The following is a 22146-nucleotide window of genomic DNA, read 5'->3' as shown; positions in this document are numbered from 1 at the left end:
AATTTAAATAATCAGAAATGACTATTTTGTTGGATATTAGAACTACACTTGCCACACAACTGGTGTTGGACAACAACTTTATGAGTATGTGGAACTCACGGGCTATTACTAATAAGTCAAATTGATGGACTGAACGTTATATATATATTAATAGAAATGTCAGAACAACATTACATTTATGAGGGGGAAGTGTAGTACACATAAGGGAATGGCAGAGATTAATTTACCTGTGCCCAGTGCCTTTAAGGGTTATAGCACTGCTGAAGAGTAAAAAAGGAATACAGTAGTGAAGAAAAGTGTCAGCCCAGGAGGTTGGTGGTGGCTGCGCTCAGTGAGACCGCGTTGTTGTGGGGCTTATGCAGGATGCATTTAACTTTTTTATATAAAGTTTTATGAAACCTTAGTTTTAAAACCATCCCTGGCCTGAGTATGTAATAAGTAGCAGGAGTGCAACAGTTAACAGAACTCAAAATTATCAATTTTACAGCCATTCTCATCAGTAACACTTCCCACCTAGACAGCTGGGTCTCAATTTGAAGCCAGATTTACAATGCATTCTCATCCCACTGGTTGAGAAAAATACACAGGCAAGTTTTAACACTAGCCAAATCACTCAACCTGAATATACAATTGTGTAGTTCATCTCTTGGATTTGTGTTTTTGGTATCTCTAACCACGTTGTGCTTTGATGATCTGGAAGACAAGGCAAAACACTCTAAATATTTAATTAATTCAATTTTAAAATCTCAATGCAGTTGATCCTGTTTTTCCACAAAGAGACCCAGGTCAATGGGACTACTCGCATATTTAAGATTTTGGCATGCAAGTAAATATCTCGCCTCAATCATACTATAATTAGGTCAGCAAAGCTGATTTATTTGGTAAATAATGTGCTGGCTGCAGGCAAACAGTTAAAAATAGCTCACAGTTTTTCACCATAATTCCTGGCTCACACAGATACATAACTTTTCTTCACCACCACAAGCTGACTGACAGTTTGATTTTGCTTCTAATCATACATCTGCTCTCAGTTGTTTTGAACTGGCAGCCCTGCCTGCTGCTAGAAGAGAATTCCCCTTCACACACACTGAGTGACCAAAACAGCACAGCCGCAACTGCTATCACAGCCATCAAATATTCTTCAGCTGGAAGGGGCAGGGAAAGTAAGAGACATGGCTAGTCAAGTTGATAGTGGATGAGGGAGTTTAGTGTTGAAGTCACCCCCCTTCATGCCACCTACTGTCACTTCCCTTTATACTTCAACTCCTAGACACATGAAAACATCTGCTCCCTAAAGACGTGAAAAATCTAGCCAGCAGTCAAACCTATAGCATTCATTATTACATTGATGCCTGGTAATTAAATTCCCCAATGTTACAGCATTGCTTCCAAATCTGCCCTTCCACTGGACAAAATGGGAGTGGCTGGCCCGCCCCTCTTCACCACAACACTTACTTTCATGAGAAGAGACTACAATCTCAGAGACTGCACAGTGTAGAAGTTTCAAACAAGATTCAAAGTCCCCTCACGCATGCAATAAACACTCATTATTGCTCCTCAGTTCAAAACATCTTAACCAGAAGAGAGAAAATAATCCCACATAAGAAAGGAGCAGGGAGGGAGTATTCCATATACCCATTTAATTTGAGATCTTCACACAGAGGACTGAGTAATCCTTTTTTGTACTGTATGGGACTTTTCCCTGTTCTGATTTGTCCTATGCTTTTCACTTTTAATCTTTGACAGACAAAGGCTTAATTTGTAGCGTTTCTAGTATTTTAATTCACACTATCCACAGATGTTCCTTTCAGGTACGGGGAAGAGTCCTAATAGTTCATTTACGCCTTTGATTTTTTTAAATCTAGATCTTAAGTGTTGTGCTCACATTAGTCTGATCTTACTAGTAATATTACTAATAACGACTATATACATTACACAAGTTTCAAAATTTCTGTTCTGGTTCATCAGTCTGCATCCAGAAGTCAGGTACCATATTAATAGCAAGAAACCTAATTAGTGATTATTTTATTGATTCAATATCTTGTGTGTTTTTCACTACAGTGAGTCCTGTCAGGAAAAGAAGAAAGTACTTACCACATTAATGATTTTAAAATATGCAAGGAATTTTTCATTCTTTTTCATGTATCTTCCTGACCTGAACACTACAAATGCATCAACGGTACCTATAATGTGAGTGTAAAATGGACACACACATGTGAGGAAGCATCAGTGTTCCAATAAGGAAATAGAGACTAATGGGGTGGAGGAAAGCATGTGAAAGAGAGGAGTAATACAGTTTGAAATGACTTCTCTTTGGCATTAGTGTAATTATTAGATTTTTTTTTAATTAGTTTAACAGAACTCCAGTTACATATAATCTTGCTACTTTAAGTACTGGTAATACAGATCTCTACCTGTCTCAAAGTCAACAAACAGTACCAAATGCACAAGGAAGTATATTTGAGAAAACTTCAATGGAATGAGGACTGTAAAACTCAATAATGAAGGATTTCAACTATCCCCATATTGACTGGGTACATGTCACCTCAGGACGGGATGCAGAGATAAAGTTTCTTGACATCTTAAATGACCGCTTCTTGGAGCAGCTAGTCCCGGAACCCACAAAAGGAGAGCCAAATCTTGATTTAGTCCTAAGTGGAGCACAGGATCTGGTCCAAGGGGTGAATATAGCTGGACCGTTTGGTAATAGTGACCATACTACAATTAAAACAACATCCCTGTGGCAGGGAAAATGGCACAGAGGCCCAACACTGTAGCACTTAATTTCAGAAAGGGGAATTACACAAAAATGAGGAAGTTAGTTAAACAGAAATTAAAAGGTACAGCGCCAAAAGTGAAATCCCTGCAAGTTGCATGGAAATTTTTTAAATACACCATAATAATTTAATTTAAATTAAAATTTCAACTTAAATGTATAACCCAAATTAAAGAACATAGTAAGAGAACCAAAAAAGTGCCACCATGGCAAAAGAACCAGTGAGAGGCAAAAAGTGCAAGTTAAATCCTAGTGAGGAAAATAGAAAGGAGCATAAACTCTGGCAAATGAAGTGTAAAAATATAATTAGGAAGGCCAAAAAAGAATGTAAAGAACAGCTAGCCAAAGACTCAGAAAGTAATAGCAAAAATTTTTTTAAATACATTAGAAGCAGGAAGCCTGCTAAACAACCAGTGGGACCACTGGACGATCAAGATGCTAAAGGAGCACTCCAGGATGATAAATGCCACTGCGCAGGAACTAAATGAATTCTTTGCATCGGTCTTCATGGCTGAGGATGTGAGGGACATTCCCAAACGTGAGCCATTCTTTTTAGGTGACAAATCTGAGGAATTGTCCCAGATTGCGGTGTCATTAGAGGAGATTTTGGAATAAATTGATAAACTAAACTAGGGGTTCTCCAATTGAGGATCGGGACCTTTCAGGGGGTCACAAGGTTATTACATGGGGGGTCACGAGCTGTCAACCTCCACCCCAATACCCGTTTTCCCTCCAGCATTTATAATGGTGTTAAATATAAAAAATGTGGTTTTAATTTAGAAGGGGGGGGGGGTCGCACTCAGAGGCTTGCTATGTGAAAGGGGTCACTAGTACAAAAGTTTGAGAACCACTGAACTAAACGGTAACAGATCACCAAGACCAGATGGTAGTCACCCAAGAGTTCTGAAGGAACTCACATGTGTAGTTGCAGAACTACTAACTGTAGTCTATAACCTATCATTTAAATCAGCTTCTGTACCAAATGACTGGAGGATAACTAAAGTGACGCCAATTTTTAAAAAGGGCGCCACGGGTGATCCCAGCAATTACAGGCTGGTAAGCCTGACTTCAGTACTGGGCAAACTGGTTGAAACTATAGTAAAAAACAAAATTGTCAAACACATAGATGAACACAGTTTGTTGGGAAAGAGTCAACATGGGTTTTTGTAAAGAGAAATCACCACTCTACTAGAATTCTTTGAGGGGGGTCAACAAGCATGTAGACAAGGGGGATCCAGTGTATATAGAGTACTTAGATTTTCAGAAAGCCATTGACAAGGTCCCTCACCAAAGCAAAGTAAGCTATCATGGGATAAGAGGGAAGGTCCTCTCATGGATTTGTAACTGGTTAAAAGATAGGAAACAAAAGGTCAGTTGTCAGAATGGAGAGAGGTAAAGAGTGGTGTCCCCCAGGAGTCTGTACTGGGAACAGTCCTATTCAACATATTCATAAATGATCTGGAAAAAGGGGTAAAATTCGCAGAGGAGGTGGCAAAATTCGCAGAGGATACAAAACTACTCAAGATAGTTAAGTCCCAGGCAGACTGTGAAGAGCTACAAAAGGATCTCACAAAACTGGGTGATTTGGCAACAAAATGGCAGATGAAATTCAATGCTGATAAATGCAAAGTAAGGCACATTGGAAAACATAATCCCAACTATACATATAAAACGATGGGGTCTAAATTAGCTGTTACCACTCAAGAAAGAGATCTTGGAGTCATTGTGGATAGTTCTCTGAAAACATCCACTCAATGTGCAGCGGCAATCAAAAAAGCGAACAAAATGTTGGGAATCATTAAAAAAGGGATAGATGATAAATATAAACCCATGGTATGTATGCTCACATCTTTAATACTATGTGCAGATATGGTCACCCCATTTTAAAAAACACATTGGACCTGGAAAAGGTTCAGAAAAGGGCAACAAAAATGATTAGGGGTATGGAACAGCTTCCATATGAGGAGAGATGAATAAAACTGGCACTTTTCAGTTTGGAAAAGAGACGACGAAGGGGGGATATGATTGAGGTCTATAAAATCTTGACTGGTGTGGAGAAAGTAAATAAGGAAGTGTTATTTATTCCTTCTCATAACACAAGAACTAGGGGTCACCAAATGAAATTAATAGGCAGCAGGTTTAAAACAAACAAAAGGAAAGTATTTCTTCACACAACGTACAGTCAACCTGTGGAACTCTTTGCCAGAGGACGTTTTGAAGGGCAAGACTAACAGAAAAGAAGTTAAATTGGTTAGTCTCTAAGGTGCCACAAGTACTCCTTTTCTTTTTGTGAATACAGACTAAGACGGCTGCTACTCTGAAGACTATAACAGGGTTCAAAAAAGAACTAGATAAATTCATGAAGGATAGGTCCATCAATGGCTATTAGCCAGAATGGGCAGGGATGGTGTCACTAGCCTCTGTTCAGAAGCTGGGAATCAACGACACGGAATGGATCACTTGATGATTACCTGTTCTATTCATTTCCTCTGGGGCACTTGGCATTGGGCATTGTCAGAAGACAGGATACTAGGCTAGATGGACCTTTAGTCTGACCCAGTATGGCCTTTCTTATGTAAAACTGCTCTCCCAAAGTGGACATAAGATCTCAAAGCCAGGTCAACAGATTAATGGTGCGCATACATGCAGACTGAACTCCTCATTGTAGTTTCACAATTAGGATATTGCAAAGAAATGCCTTGTCTAGTCAAATGCACTTATACTTTTAGGGACTATGATACCTGCTAATTCATAGTAAGTTTTAATACTAGGTTTCATCCATGTTGACAAGTATTAGGAGGAAATGGCCTGTTCCCTAGTTCTAGCAACATAAACCACAAAAAGTCTGATGGATTTATTAAGTTTTTTTTCCTATTAAGATAGTATGTGAGAGTTGTTAGTGTCTGCAACCAGAGCATTCCAAGAAGTTAAGGCAATCTGCGGAAGAAAATAGACATACCGGTAGCCTTATATGAAAATTGGGAGGGAGGTGGCAGAGAGGATGCAGTTCCACCTTACCCTCAAAAATGAAGAACTTAAGTATGGTTGGTCATTAAAGCTTTCAGCTGGCTGACAATAAAATCATGAGTGGTGTGGAGAAAGTGAATATGGAAAAGTTATTTACTTGTTCCCATAATATAAGAACTAGAGGCCACCAAATGAAATTAATGGGCAGCAGATTTAAAACAAATAAAAGGAAGTTCTTCACACAGCGCTCAGTTAACCTGTGGAACTCCTTGCCTCAGGAGGTTGTGAAGGCTAGGACTATAACAGGGTTTAAAAGAGAACTGGATAAATTCATGGAGGTTAAGTCCATTAATGGCTATTAGCCAGGATGGGTAAGGAATGGTGTCCCTAGCCTCTGTTTGTCAGAAGGTGCAGATGGATGGCAAGAGAGAGATCACTTGATCATTACCTGCTAGGTTGACTCCCTCTGGAGCACCTGGCATTGGCCACTGACAGGAGACAGGCTACTGGGTTGGATGGACCTTTGGTCTGACCCAGTATGGCCATTCTTATGTTCTTATGTTGTTCTTAATTCTGGATAATGTTATCACCAAAAGAAATGCAGTCTTCAGAAGCAGTAAGAGCCCCTCCTGGTCCCAGGGATTCAAAACTGAGGGCCCATTCAATTTGGTTGTAGAATGAGGATAGAGGTGCTTGTTCACACACAAATGAAAACATTAAACCCTCTTACACTGGAACATGATATGCAGCTGTAACTGAAAGATTAAAAGGAACAAAACAATAGGCCAAATTTGAGAAGCAGAAATTTTTTTTGGCTGGAGACTGTAATAATTTAATTGGGGTGCCCAAGACTGTGAATCACATTGTTAACCCCACTGCTTCCAGCAAAAGAACAATTTACTTGTGCTTAACTAGGTGTCAGCTTCTTGACACCACCAGTCCGTTAGCTACCCAAACAACTTCCTCAGGGCTATGCCAGCCCTTACTTTGCCTTGCAGTTAGAAGTAGGTGCACCCAAGCCCGAAGCCCCCTTGAAGTGTTTCTCTGCAGCATCCAGCCCTTAACCATGGACAATCTCAGAAATTGCCAGGTAAGCTGTCCCCAAAAGAACAGTGCACAAACCAGCCTGTTTGACACAACTGAGGATCAGCTCCAATAGACCATCAGAGCACTGAGATATATTTATACTGAAAACAATCATAAGATTTAAGAGACAGTGAATAAAGACAACAATGGAAACAGAAGTGTTACATATAAAACAAAAGGTACAACACGCTTTCTAGAGAGTCTAAACTTAATTTTAAACAGATTAAACCCCTTGTTTAAAGTAGTTTCTCTCACCTAAAGCAATCTCCCAGTGTCTCCAACCAACACGGCTGGGATCCCCCTGTGACGTTCCGTATCTCGTGTGAACGCCCTACACCCACATGTTCATCCTTATAAAATGATTGTGTGGTATCTAATGCAAAGTTTGTCATGTCGGGTGTCTTCGGAAGGCTCATGATGCACTGAGCATTGTTGTTATAATGATGGTATAGTAATTGTTGTTGCAGTAATGTTATAATTTCATGTATATAGTTATGAGGCTGAAAATGTATCCTCATGGCTTAAACCAAGCTGAAGCAAAAACTCTAATAGCAGAGGGGAAGTTCACACCTCATCAAGGCATGTATGGGACAAACCCAGCCCAGCTTCACAGGAACAAAGGACGCTGGCCTAGGCAGCAACAAAAGGATCTGTTGGACTCTCAAGTGAGTCACCCCCATTCCTTTGGTCAGTTTGGGACTGCAATGAGGTAATCCTCACCTGACTCTGAAGAGGGTGGGGAGGCAAAGCCAAGAGGGAAGAAAGGACATGATAAAAGGGAGAGACGTTTGCCATGCTCTTCCTCTCTCTTCCACCTAATCTACAGATACCACACCAAGAGACTGAAGCGCTGATCCAAGTGGAGAGACTGGCTGAAGAGCAAATCAGCCAGGCTGTGGTGAGAAGCATCTAAGTTTGTAAGGGCACTGCAAATGTTAAGATCAGCTTAGAATGCATTTTGCTTTTACTTCATTTGACCAAATCTGACTTGTTACGCTTTGTCTTATAATCACTTAAAATGTATCTTTATAGTTAATAAATCTGTTTGTTTATTCTACCTGAAGCAGTGCGTTTAGTTTGAATAGTGTCAAGAGACTCCCCTTGGGATAACAAGCCTGGTACATATCAATTTCTTTGTTAAAATGACAAAGTTTGCAGTGTCCACCGGGTATAACTGGACACTGCAAGACGGAGGTTCCCAGGGTTGCGCCTGGAACTGGAGATATTGCCTAGTGTCATTCGGTTGCACAATCCAAGGAGCAGCTTACCTGCTAGAGGCTGTGCATGAACAGCCCAGGAGTGGGGGTTCTCGCAGCAGAGCAGGGTAAGGCTGGCTCCCAGAGTCAAGGATTGGAGTGACCTAGCAGATCACTGGTCCAGGTAACACCAGAGGGGAACGTCACACCCCCTTTCATGAATGCAAAAAGCATTGTACTTTTTGCTTCCCATTATATTCCCCAATGTCATTGTTTTGTCCCCAGAGTCAGGACAACCCTCGTGTTTTATTCCCTCATGTGCTAGCTGAATGTTGCCTTCACATCCTCATACTTACCACATATGCCAACAGGTTTCCACTGCATTGGTTTACATTGTTTATTTTACATGTGAGCCAAGGCAAAAAGGTGAATATGCATCCCATGTCTGGTCAAAACTTGCTTAATTTAGACTTTAAAAACATTTTACACACACAAACACACACTCCTTAAACATCATACATACATATACATCTCCGAAGGATTATGAAGATCAACATGATGTAAGTGTTTATTAGGTACCTCACTTGACCTTCTTTGGATAAGTACTATGAAAACAATATGCTGGGTGTCAGTTACCAAAATGTGGTTAGAAGACAAGTAGTAGGGCTGGAGTCAAGCCAGGTCATGATACCAGGAAGTCAGGCTCAAACACCAGGTTACAGACAGCAGGCAAGTAACAGAGTCAGGAACGAATCAGGGCGAGAAGCCAGAGTTTAGGGTCCACAGCAATTCAAGGTCTGGAGTGAAAGCAAGCACATGGTCTGCATCGTTGCTCAGTCAGCTCTTCATGATGGCTTCCTGCTTTATAGATCAGTAAGAGCCAATCAGTGCACTGTGAGGGACTGTTCCTGAGGCCCCGCCAGGCAGTACTTTCTGCAGGAGAAACTTGGTCTAAGTTTCCAATGGTGATGCAGAAGCAATAGCAGCCCAGAACCCTCCTGGCTCTGAGGTTCTTGTCCTGCAGGTTCTTACACAAAGGTGATTCTGCTGCACTAAGTATTAAAAGCATATAGCTCAGTTCAGACAAAACTCAAATTCTACTGATCACACTAATTTACTTTTTCTTGATTATCCTGAGAATCACTGCTATCAGGGAAAGAAGAAAACGGTACACAGATAATGTATACTCCAGCTCATAAAAAGTCATCTATGAAGGAATCAGAACTTGCCCATCCTCAGATACCCTAAATAAGTACTTCACTTTTTCTTCAATAATCACAACCTTACAAATTGCTGATAAAAGGGAACCAAACCAAAAACATTCAAAATGTTTACTATATTAAAAATTATTAAATTGGCAAGAGTTGTGTTGTTTGATTTTAGCATTAAAATCTACATAAGCAAGCACACAGCTTCAAATTTGGGATAAAATACCTGAATCAAACTTCAGGGGGGAGGAGGGAGGGAAGAATAAATCAGGAAGTCAGACCTGTAGAACTTTCAGTTTTCTGGGTCTTTCAGGAAGCTCTCAAGTCCAAGAGGCTGATGTACGTTTTTGCTTCTTTTGCAGTCCAGAGGCTTTGTACTTGAAGGTCCTCCATGTTTGCTTCCTATCTCACTGAAGCATCCATCTCTATAGTCCTGGACAGGAGGAGGTATAATTGGGACACCTCTGCAGCACTTGCAGGATTCTTCCACCATTGCAAGGAAAACGGTATTAGAAGGCATACACACAAGGGCATGACTGGAAGGGGCAAAGCCAATCTCAAATCACCTCAAATGTTTTAAGGGTGAAGACTGGCACTAAGCATCACAAAGGTATAGGAGGCTATACGTTCCAGAAGCGTGAGGCACATCCTTATAGTGGTATTTGGATTGGATTCCAGCTGCCAAGTTAGGATCAACAGGTTCTGAGATCTGTCCTCAAGAAGATAACCCATGGACCTGGTGAAACTGTTACGAATTACAGCTTGTAGGACACGCACACAACTGCTGCGAATTATACCTTGTAGGACACGCACACAAATGCTACGAATTACACCTGATAGGACACGCACACAAATGCTGCGAATTACACCTGATAGGACACGCACAGTTCGAATCTAGGCTGAGGCACAGAAACAAAGTCCACAACTGCAGAGTTCCCAAAAGACACTAAGTTTATTACGCTCGAGCGTGGTGCCCCCCTGCTAGCCAGGAGGGGACCCTGAATACAGATTATACAAAGATTATATACTTTTTAGCAAAGCATGTTGCCCTCGTGCATCGGAAACCTTAGCCAATCAACAAACCCTTGTCTTATCTACTACCTATCCCTGTTTGGTGCATTCCTCGTGCTATACCAGTATGTTAATTACACAGCATGGTCCTAAAGCCATGCATCAGTAACTTTTATTATCAGGATGGGAGGCCTCACATCAAGGCCAAGAGACAGTGAGTTAGAGACTAACAAAAACCAGATACTGGGAGTCAAGGCAGGCTGGAGACAAGGAGGAGGATTTTCACAGGGATTCAGTATCTAAGGATCACTCCTCCTGGTGTATGATGTGCTGGCATTTAAACAATGGTGGGCCCCAAACCAAAATGGAGTCACATGTGCTAACTTTTCCTTAACAAAACTGACAAATCAGTCTTTGGACCATAGTCAAATTGAACTTCTGTATGCCCATCTTAAGTCCCAGCCTCTGTAACAGACTAAGAATAAGGCAGGCGGATTCTAAGACCTGGTGAGGTCTCTCCCATATCAGCCAGTCATCTAGGTATGGATATACGACGATGTTTCTTCTCGTCAGGTATGCTACCAATTCTGCAAGCACTGAGGATGGTTTCACGATTCATAATTCAAATTATCGATAATCCTTCTGCACAGGAAATACCTAATGGTTGTGGGCCACCATGAAACTTACCGATATCACATTCCGTCCATGGCAGGCCACAACCATTAGGTGTTTCCTGTTAAATAGGATCATCAATTTTTGGAGATACACATCTTGAAAGTTGAGATGCAAACCAGTCCCTGACTCCCAAGAGGTAATTATGGGGGCAAGGATGACCATCGTGAATTTCAGCTTGCACATGAACATGTTTAATTTTCCTCAGGGCTAGGATGGGTCACTAACTTCCCTGTCTTTGGGATAAGAAAGCAGTTAGTGTAGAATCTTTCCCCCGGTATTGAGGATGGAACTTCTCTATTGCTCAGAGAAAGAAAAGAAAAAAGGGAGACACCAGCCGTGGACATGCAGAGCTGCCGCTGAAGAACAAAAACGGCGGAGTGCCATCCGCCGGCAATCCTGCTGCCACGCACCCTCTTGGTGCATCTCTTGCATTCCAGTTTTGAGTCCACAGGACTAGACAATCATAATGGTCCCTTCTGACCTTAAAGTCTATACGGCTCCCTGGATCTAAATATTTGACTCCAGAGGAATTCTATGCCCTAACACAGATGTTGGGGTGACTGGCAAGAGACTTCTGCCTTGCTGAATTGAGAAAGATACCCATGATAAGAAAGAATGTACCAATTTCTGCCTTTCAATTTCACAAATATTGGGCACAGAACACTGTAGAAGATCAGTGGTAGCACTGAAGTGTTGGTCTCAGCACCAGGAACAAGCACCAGAGCCAGGAGCTTAATCTTTGGCACCAAGAACATGGATTTTCCCCTCTACACTTAAGAGTCCAGGAGCATGAAGTACTTGCTCTGGCACAAAGGTTTGGCACTGGTTCCTTACTAGAGTCACTGCTTCTAAAAATTCATCCAAGGAAGTTATTGTGCTGTCTTCTCTTTTTTCTTCTCACAGTCTTTTAATCCCAGGAAGTAATAGTGCAGAATAAAGTCAGAGCTCCTTTTACACCTAGATCATACAGATCCTCTCAGCACCGAACATATACATTCTGAGGCTGAAACAACAAGGAGTACTTGCGGCACCTTAGAGACTAAGGGCATGGCTACACTTGCGAATTAGAGCGCATTAAAGCAGCCCTGAGCACCCTAACTCACGATGCGTCCACACTGACAAGGCACGTAGAGCGCCCCGACTCCGCGGCTGGAGTGCTCCTGGTAATCCACCTCGACAAGAGGCATAATGCTTGCTGCGCCCCAGCTGGAGTGCCGCGGCACCACTGTGGACGCCCTGGTCTGTTAATGCACTCTGATAAGCCTCCAGAAATGTCCCACAATGCCTGTTCCAGCCACTCTGGTCATCACTTTGAACTCTACTGCCCTGCCCTCAGGTGACCAACTGTCAGACCCGCCCTTCAAATTCTCTGGAAATTTTGAAAATCCCCTTCCTGTTTGCTCAGCCAGGCATGGAGTGCTCTCAGCAAATCTTTCCAGGTGACCATGCCTCCATGCACCAGGCAATCCCAGTATGGAGCAATGGCGAGGCGCTGGACCTCATCAGTGTCTGGGGGGAGGAAGCTGTCCAGTACCAGCTGCACTCAATTCCTACGGCTGATGATACCTTTGGGCAGATATCCAGGGGCATGATGGAAAAGGGCCATGACTGGGATGCACTGCAGTGCAGGGTTAAATTGAAGGAGCTGCGGAATGCCTACCACAAAGCCCGCAAGCCAAACCACCGCTGCCCCCACAACCTGCCGTTTGTACAAAGAGTTGGACGCAATACTTGGGGGTGACCCCACCTCCACCCCAAGGACCACCATGGACACTTCCAAGCCCAGTTCAACAAGGCAGGAGGAGGAGGAGGAAAGCTGGAGTGAGAGTGCTGAGGAGGAGGGAGACACCCCAGCATCCCTAGATGCATGCAGCCAGGAGCTGTTCTCAAGCCAGGAGGAAGGTTTAATGATTTAATTGGGGATCGGGTCCTGCTTTGAGCAGGGGGTTGGACTAGATGACCTCCTGAGGTCCCTTCCAACCCTGATATTCTATGATTCTAAGGTAGCTAGTTACAGCGGCCGGTGCTTGGGGGAGAACAAACACTAGAAGAGGTGCCCAGTAAGTAGTTTTTATTTTGGGAAGGAAGTTGTTCTTGGGGCGAGGAGGGTTAGGGCTGCATGCATGCCTAGATGCAGAATAGGGCATTGATGTGCTCTCTCACATCGCAATAATCGGCCTCAGGGATCTCTTCAAAGGTCTCATACAGAAGCTGGGCAATGCGCTTGCGCAGGTTCCTTAGCAGAGCTACTGTACTCCTTGTCCCAATAAGGCTAACATGTCTGCGTCACTGTGCCCTGAGGGGAGGAGGACCATTGCTGCACACAGGCAAGCTGCATATGGGCCAGGGCGGAAGCCACATTGTAGTAAAAGACCCTCCCTTGCTTCCCAGGTCACCCTCAGCAGCGAGATATCTTCCAGGACGAACTCCTGTGGAAAACGTGAGGACAGTGTTCACTATAGGGGCCCCCTGCAGCCGTTAGCTCTCCCCAAGGTACAGAAACCCAGACAACAGTATGGCCATGAAATAATCAGTCCCCCTTGCCCCTGTGCTTACGCACCATTTTGGGGCTCCCATGGGTTATGTGCGCTCACTTTGGGATGGGTAAATTCTGCTATCGTGTAGACTGTACTGGTCTTTAAGTATGGGTGAATCATTGGTCTGGTGTGAACAATGCTGCCTCTGTTAAGTGTTGCATTTTGCCTTTAAGTGTTGCAACCTTGAGATCTCAGCCATCCGTGTTATCACCGGCCGAAAGAGTCCAAAGAATTAGGAAGAAGCCACATAGAAGCAAAGAGGATATGCTGCATGAAGTAATGCAGAAGTCCCTTAATGAAAACCAAAAAGCGCAGGAGTGGAAGGAGAGTGAAAGGAGGATCTGCCAGCAGAATGCGGAACGCCGGTTGCTAAGCATTATGGAGCACCAAGCAGGCTTGATATAGGCACTCGTAGCCATGCAGGCAGAGCACTACCGTGCCCGCCCCCCCACTGAAGCCCTTGTCCCAAAACTCTTTCCCTTGTGCCCACATCACCTCCAACCCACTTTTCCCAACATCTGGGTTCTTATTGCCACCAACTGCCTCCAACACCTGTAGCTTCACCACCCAGCCCTGCAAACTACGACCCTTACCCACTGCACTCAACCCCGATCACCATGCATTTTAGCCAGCCTGAAGTGCAGCACTCATTGCACAGTACTCCAGACAGGAAGGCAGAGTATGAGAACAGGACATACGCAAATCTGTGATTGAACTGCTCCCCACCCCACCCCCTTTCCCTTTCTGTTTCCCAAGCAGCTGTTTCTTTTCAATAAACGGATTTTTTGGCTTTGAAAACATTCTTTATTATTGCATTAAGTAAAAGATACCTTAACCCAGGAAAGCAACAGGCAGTGCAAGTCAGTGTAGCAAAAACAGATTCCTACTAACATTGGAACCACCACTCTTCCCTCCCGTGCAGGGCACCAGACCTTACTGGTGGCTTTCAGCCTCAAATTGCTCCCTCAAGGCATCCCTAATCCTTGCAGCCCCGTGCTGGGCCCCTCTAATAGCCCTGCTCTCTGGTTGCTCAAATTCAGCCTCCAGGTGTTGAACCTCCAAGTTCCATGCCTGAGTGAATCTTTCACCCTTCCCTTCACAAATGTTATGGAGGGTACAGCACGCGGATATAACCGTGGGGATGTTGTCGTCGGCCAGGTCCAGCTTCCCATACAGACAGCACCAGTGGCCCTTTAAATGGCCAAAAGGACACTCCACAGTCGTTCTGCACCGACTCAGCCTGTTGTTGAACCGCTCCTTGCGGCTGTCAAGGCTCCCTGTGTAGGGTTTCATGAGCCACGGCATTAAAGTAAGCGGAGTCTCCAAGGATGACAATGGGCATTTTGACTTCCCGTACGGTGATCTTCCGGTCTGGGAAGCAAGTCCCAGGTTGCAGCTTCCTGAACAGGCCAGCGTTCCCAAAGATGCATGCATCATGCACCTTTCCAGGCCAGCCTGCGTTAATGTCAATGCAACACCCACGGTGATCCTGGAGAACCATAGAGAAATACCCCTTCCAATTATTGTACTCAGAGGCTAGGTGGGCTGGTGCCAGAATTGGCACATGCATCCCATCTATCGCCCCTCCACAGGTAGGGAAACCCATTTGTGCAAAGCCAGCCACAATGTCATGCACGTTACCCAGAGTCACGGTTCTTCTGAGCAGGATGTGATTAGTGGCCCTGCAAACTTGCATCAACATGATTCCAACAGAGACTGCCTAGAGCCCGCGATGTCCCACTCCCCAGAGCGAGCGGGGCTGTGGGCGCACTGAGCGGGAGCCTGGCTGGCCCAGGACAGCGCTCTGCGGCCTTGAGGAAGGCACTTGCCGGGCAGGGCCAGCGCTTGGGGAGCCCCGAGCCCCTGTCCCGGGGCTGCAGCCCAGCTTGCATGGCACCACTGGAGCCCCTCTGAAGCCTCACCTGCTGGTGCCACAGGATGGGCACTCCCACTACAGTGGCTATTGCTTCTCCCGACCCCCACCATGGGTCTCCCTGAGTCCTGTCCCCCGCACCCTGCCATCCGTCCGTCCCGTTTTCCTGCCGTGGTGCCGTACGCCGAACAGATTTGCTCTGGAAACACTGTGGCATTTGAGCCGTTTGCGGGTAGCTGGCGAGTGGGACTTGTGCTGTGGGTTAGTTCGGCTGGGACTTTCCCACTCCCAACTGGTTAGCGACCGATCAGTAGCTGTCTGGATTTGCCAGCTTCCAGACTGCAATAGCCACCCACTTCTCCACCGGCAGCGCGGCTCTCAATCTCGTGTCCTTGCACCACAGGGTGTGGGCGAGCTCAGCCCACAGTCCTATGAAAGTGGCTTTTCTTATCCGAAAGTTCTGCAGCCACTGCTCACCATCCCAGACTTGAATGACTATGTGATGCTTGTTTCCCGAGCCCAAAAGCGGCGTTCCACAGTGGTGAGCATATCCATGAATTCCTGAAGCAATCTTGTGTCATATGCGTTATGCAAGTTATCATCGTTGGACTCCTCACTTTCAGTTCGTAGCTTAAGGAGTAACTCGACTGCCAAACGTGACGTGCTGACGAGACTCATTCAGCATATTCCTCAGCACTTCGGGCTCCGTTCCTGCAGACTGAAAGGGAAGACAGAGCGTGCAGTAAAAAAAACGTTGAAAGATGGCGCCAAATGTGGACAGAAGAACAGGGATTGCTGGGATGCAAAGTGATGCATCACAGGGCGTTGCGACAGGATCCAGAATGCTCCGCACACACACCCCTTTCCACAAGCCACAGCACCAGAATGGGAAGAGGTGTTCTGTGGGATAGCTGCCCATAATACACCTCTCCCAATGCCGCTGCAAGTGCCAGAAATGTGGTAACACCAGTGCGCTTGCAGCTGACAGTTTGAACACACTGCAGCGCTTTCCCTACTGCACTCTCCGAGGGCTGGTTTAACTCTCAGCACTCTACATCTGCAAGTGCAGCCATGCCCTAACAAATTTATTTGGGCATAAACTTTCATGGGCTAAGACCCACTTCATCAGATGCATGGAGTGGAAAATACAGTAGGAAGATATATATACATAGTACATGAAAAGATGGGAGTTGCCTTACCAATTTTAATGAGACAATTCAATTAAAGTGGGCTGTTAGCAGCAGGAGGAAAAAATCACTTTTGTAGTGGTAACCAGGGTGGCCCATTTCAAACGGTTGACAAGAAGGTGTGAGTAACGGTAGGGGGGAAATTAGCATGGGGAAATTAGTTTTTAGTTCTTGTAGTGACCCATCCACTCCCAGTCTTTATTCAGGTCTAATTTGATGGTGTCCAGTTTGCAAATTAATTCCATTTCTGCAGTTTCTCATTGGAGTCTGTTTTTGAAGTTTTTTTTCTTGAAGAATTGCCAGTTTTAAGTCTGTTATTGAGTGTCCAGGAAGGCTGAAGTGTTCTCCGACTGGTTTTTGAATATTACAAGTCTTGACATCTGATTTGTGTCCATTTATTCTTTTGCGTAGAGACTGTCCGGTTTGGCCAATGTACATGGCAGAGGGGCATTGCTGGCACATGATGACAAATATCACATTGGTAGATGTGCAGGTAAAGGAGCCCCTGATGGCATGGCTGATGTGGTTAGGTCCTCTGATGGTCTCCCTTGAATAGATACGTGGGCAGAGTTAGCAACGGGGTTTGTTGCAGGGATAGGTTCCTGGGTTATTGTTTTGTTGTATGGTGTGTAGTTGCTTCAGGTTGGGGAGCTGTCTGTAAGCGAGGACTGGTCTGCCTCCCAAGATCTGAGAGAGTGAGGGATCGTCCTTCAGTATAGGTTGTAGATCCTTGATGCAGTGGAGAGGTTTTAATTGGGGGCTGAAGGTGATGGCTAGAGACGTTCTGTTACTTTCTTTGTTGGGCTTATCCTGTAGTAGGCGACTTCTGGGTACTCTTCTGGCTCTGTCAATCTGTTTCTTCACTTCAGCAAGTGGGTATTGTAGTTTTAATAACGCTTGATAGAGATCCTGTAGGCGTTTGTCGCTGTCTCAGGGATTGGAGCAAATGCAGTTGTATCTTAGAGCTTGGCTGTAGACAATGGGTTGTGTGATGTGGTCTGGATGAAAGCTGGAGGCATGTAGTTAATTTAATTGAATTGTCTCATTAGAATTGGTAAGGTGTGACGATGTGACGCAGCAGGGAGGGGGGAGTGTTGACCTGGGAATGTGCCCTGGGGACGGGAGACCTGAGAGCCTGTTACCTGAGCCAGGAGGGGGAGGGGGAGGTAACACCTCTGCCCAGGAATGTGGACGGAGGCTGCAGCAGGGAACCTGCTGGGTGGGTTTAGTTTTCAGTTTGGGGCTGGGTGGAGGAACACAGGGAACCCCAGGGCTGGGGTCTAAGCTCCCTGCTCCCCCAGAAGGACTTGACTGAGGGGTCCTGGGTGTACCCACAAGCTCTGTTTTGGACTGTGTTCCTGTTGTCCAATAAACCTTCTGTTTTACCGGCTGGCTGAGAGTCTCAGTGAATCCCAGGAAGAGGGGTGCAGGGCCTGGACTCCCCCACACTCCGTGACATAAGGCAACTCCCATCTTTTCATGTACTATGTATATATATCTTCCTACTGTATTTTCCACTCCGTTCATCTGATGAAGTGGGTCTTAGCCCACAAAAGCTTATACCAAATAAATTTGTTAGTCTCTAAGGTGCCACAAGTACTCCTCATTCTTTTTGCTGATACAGACTAACATGGCTACAACTCTGAATTCTGAGGCTGGTATTTCAAAGGAACCTGGAAATGCTTCCAACTCACAGTATTGACCAGACCTGAGACTTTGGATCACCGCAAGCCAACAAGTACATTTAAAGTAGATATGGTACAAACAGGTTAACGGACCTTCACCCAAGTATCATTATGAGGACCAGAAATTTGAACATGGAGGATGCAAGACAGGCCTTCCATAAACAGTCTTTTTTGCCTAACCTGACATCCTGGGAAGGACGCCAGTTCTTGGCATCAGAATTTTTAAATATAAATAGAGCTCTCCTGAAATAAATTTTCAAAATTTTAACTGTGTAGAATTCTATAAGTTGTAACTAGAGGAGATAAAGAAACAGTAGATAAAAGTTGATCTTTGGAACCAGTGGAAGTTCTTATTTACTTTTCAGATATTAAAAGGAAGAGAGGGTTACCTAGGAGGAACCATGACTACAACATTTGTTGCCTCAACAAGATACCTACGTGGCCCCACAACAGTTATATCCTTCCAAGGGATTCCTGGCCAGCCGTAGACTACAAATTTACATGCCCAAGTATGGGAATCTGCACTAATGCTCAAAGAAGAATGATTAGATCTAGCTTTTTAATAATTAACAACAAAAACTGTTTGCAGACCAGAAATTGTTATTGTAACAATGCATTTCAACACCAAATTTGGATTGGTCAGCAATTTCAGAGAGACTTATTTAATGAAGTTAAAAATAGCTTTTGTGAAGTAAATGTAAAGGTTATTGAAGATACTATTTTGATAACCATGCACACTGAAGCTCTCTATTTACAGAACACATGTAGTACACCACTGGCAAAGGTCAAGCTTCTCTCCAGTGTCTCACCCCTGCTCTACAACAACCACTTTTTGTGGTGAGAAAATACATCAGTCTATGTCCACTCTATCCTTGGCCTTTTTCAAGAGACTGTTACCAAAGGCTAGTTAGGTTATTTATGAAGCACTCTTAGAAACATATACCACAAACTACAAAACTTCTTGAATTTGTTCTTTAAGGATTATTTTCACAGTTATAAAAATTCACTCCCCCACCAAACCACTACAAGAAAACTAGGCTCAATACTGTACATTTCCTTATCTCAGATACCAGATTATACTATTTCTACAAGGCTCCCACTAAGATTAAGCTTTGGTGAATTCTAATAAAATACAACTTAAAGGTATTTTGTGATTTACACTAAAGTGAAAACTAAGTGGTACTTTTATAACAAAAATATCTTCCGTAATAGTACATTTTTGTGTGTTCTTTTTAAGAGTACCTCAATATTTTTACTGGCCACATTCTTCACAACAGCTGGAAACAACTCAGATGCATTCTTCCCCTTAGCAATCATCTGAAAGAGAAGGATCACATCGTTAATAGTTAAAAAACATTTTGGCCCTCTTTTTCCAACCTGTCTTTGAATAAAATGTAAAAAATAAACGAACAGTCTCCTTTACTTGATTGCCAGCCAGTTGCTTTGCGCCAGTAAAGGGAACACCATCACCTTGAGCAGGGCAGGAATTTCAGTACCTTGCCTGTATTAAGAAATACAGAAACTAGATTTTGACATTCAAAAGTTGCAATTTTTTTTAATTCACTAAGGCATTGACAGCTTTTTCAGGCTGACAATTTCAAGATCTATTTTCAAAAATAAAAAGCCAAAACTAAACCAGAGTATATTATGAACAAGTTTTATGAAGGTTTCCCATAAGAGTTAGATTTTAGTGCACAAAAGAGTAAAAATACTGTGAAGTAGATGTTACATTCAGAGTTTACACAAGAATAAGTAAGACTGCCTGGCACACTGCACCTAAATGAAAAAAATCCTCAAGCAAGGGTTTGCACAAAAGGAAAAAAGTCTGACTTATGAGTACTGAAGTACATTAACACCAGAAAAATGGTTGTGTTATTTTGTTGGTTAAGAGCATACAGGTTTTGATGCACAGCACCACAGCCAATGTGTGAAGGGGGTGTGTGCGCAGCTCATGAAACTCAAATATCCTTCCAGTAAAGAATTAACAATGATTCAAATTTACTTTCTACATTTATTTTAGTTTGCCTTCTCACTTGATACTGTAATTACAGATTAAATTAACTGTGACACTTAAGTACAGTTTAGTTTCATCCCTCACTTCTGTTACTCTTCTTTTTTTAAGGAGCTATTCATGAAGCTAAATATTTTCAGATGTAAAGAAGTTGTAAAATTCCCATCTCCACTGGATCAGCAAATTCAGGGAGAATCATTTTTAACATTGTAATAGGTAAGTATTAATCTCTCAGTAATTCATAGTCAAGTAGAAATAATGTGAAAGTTAAAAACATTTGAGCTCAGTTTTTAAGTTCAGATGCAAGGTAGACAGGCAGATGGACCAAGGTTAAATACCTTCAGCCAGCGACAAGAGACATTTAAATCAGGATCCAGTCATCCTGATACCTCAGGTTGACTAAAGGTGGACAAAATATCAAAGGGACACTCAAAAACGTCAGATTCTGCAGACAGGAAATCCGAAGTTATATAGTGGAATATTGGCAGATGACAGGCAACAGCTATCACATACCCCCTGCTCACCCTGACTCTAGATGGTACAAAAAAAATCAAGAAGTCTGTAAAATCATGAATGGCGCGGGGGAAAGAAGTTTTATTTACCCCTTCACACAACACAAGAACTATGGGTCACCCAACGAATTTAACAGGAAGCAGGTTTAAAACAAACATAAGGAAGTACTGCTTCACACAATGTACAGTCAACCTGTGGAACTCATTGCTAGGGAATGTTGTGAAGGCCAAAAATATAATTGGGTTAAAAAAAAGAATTAGGTAAGTTCATGGAGGATAGATCCACCAATGACTATTACCCAAGATAGTCAGGAATGCAACCCAATACTCTAGGAGTCCCCAAGCCTCTGACTGCCAGATGCTGGGACTGGACACCAGTACAGATCACTTGATAACCGCCCTGTTCTGTTCATTCCCTCTGAAGCATGTGGCACCGGCTACTGTTAGAAGACAGGAATCTGGGCTAGATGGGCCATTGGTCTGACCCAGTATGCCCATTCTTATGTTCTTATCTGGGAGCAAACATTACACATTGTTGAAATGCTGATGTAACTTAGACCCACATGCTTTATAATACGACTAGAATGCGTAAAAAAAAAAAGGGGGGGGGGGGGGGGACTGTCAGACTATAAAGGGAGGTGGACAAGAGCAATGTCTCAAATATGCAGCGTATTACAAAGGGGTCAGGGAAAAAAGAAGAAGCTGGAGAGGAAAGGATAATGTTGGAGAAATTTAATACATAGTTAGGGCCCTACCAAATTTACGGTCCATTTCAGTCAATTTCACGGTCACAGTATTTTAAAAATTGTACATTTCATGATTTCAGTTATTTTAATCTGAAATTTCACGGTTTGTAGTTGTAGAGGTCCTGACCCAAAAAGGACTTGGGGGGAGAGGGGTGAAGAGTTTTGCAAAGTTATTGTAAGGGGGGTTGTGATACTGTTACCCTTACTTCTGCGCTGCTGCAAGTGGCAGCACTGCCTTCAGAACTAGGTGGCCAGAAGAGCCCAGCTCTGACGGCAGAGCCACCGCCAGCAGCAGTGCAGAAGTAAGGATGGCATAGTATGGTATTGCCATCCTTACTTCTGCACTGCTGCCTGCAGAGCTGGGCCCTCAGTCAGCAGCCGCCCAGCTCTGAAGGCAGCAGTGTAGAAGTAAGATGGTATGGTATGGCATTGCCACCCTTACTTCTGCGCTGCTGCTGCCTGGGCACTGCCTTCAGAGCTGGATGCCCAGCCAACAGACTCTGCTTTCTGGCCACCGAGTTCAGAAGGCAGCACAGAAATAAGGGTGGCAATACCATGATCCCCCTAAAATAAACTTGTGGCTCCCCCTGCAACTCCCTTTTGGGTCAGGACCTCCAATTTGAGAAACTCCGGTCTCCCCCATAAAATTGGTATAGTATAGGGTAAAAGCACACAA

General features: G+C 43.8%; 1 protein-coding gene across 7 annotated transcripts in view; it reads right to left on the bottom strand.

The window, feature by feature from the left end:
* Nucleotides 1–22146, bottom strand: part of AP3B1 (adaptor related protein complex 3 subunit beta 1) — a 338592-nt gene that overhangs the window by 269121 nt on the left and 47325 nt on the right. For all 7 annotated transcript variants that reach the window (XR_006291016.1, XR_006291017.1, XM_037902963.2 and 4 more), the window contains one exon: nt 19444–19518. Coding sequence is in view for 5 of the 7 variants with exons in the window: in XM_037902963.2 (XP_037758891.1) it covers nt 19444–19518 (75 nt within the window). In the remaining 2 variants the exon portion in view is untranslated. The remainder of the gene's footprint in view (nt 1–19443; nt 19519–22146) is intronic.

Source organism: Chelonia mydas, chromosome 5 (assembly GCF_015237465.2).
Source record: "Chelonia mydas isolate rCheMyd1 chromosome 5, rCheMyd1.pri.v2, whole genome shotgun sequence".
Taxonomy (NCBI): domain Eukaryota; kingdom Metazoa; phylum Chordata; order Testudines; family Cheloniidae; genus Chelonia; species Chelonia mydas.
This window is presented reverse-complemented; position numbering and strand designations above follow the sequence as displayed.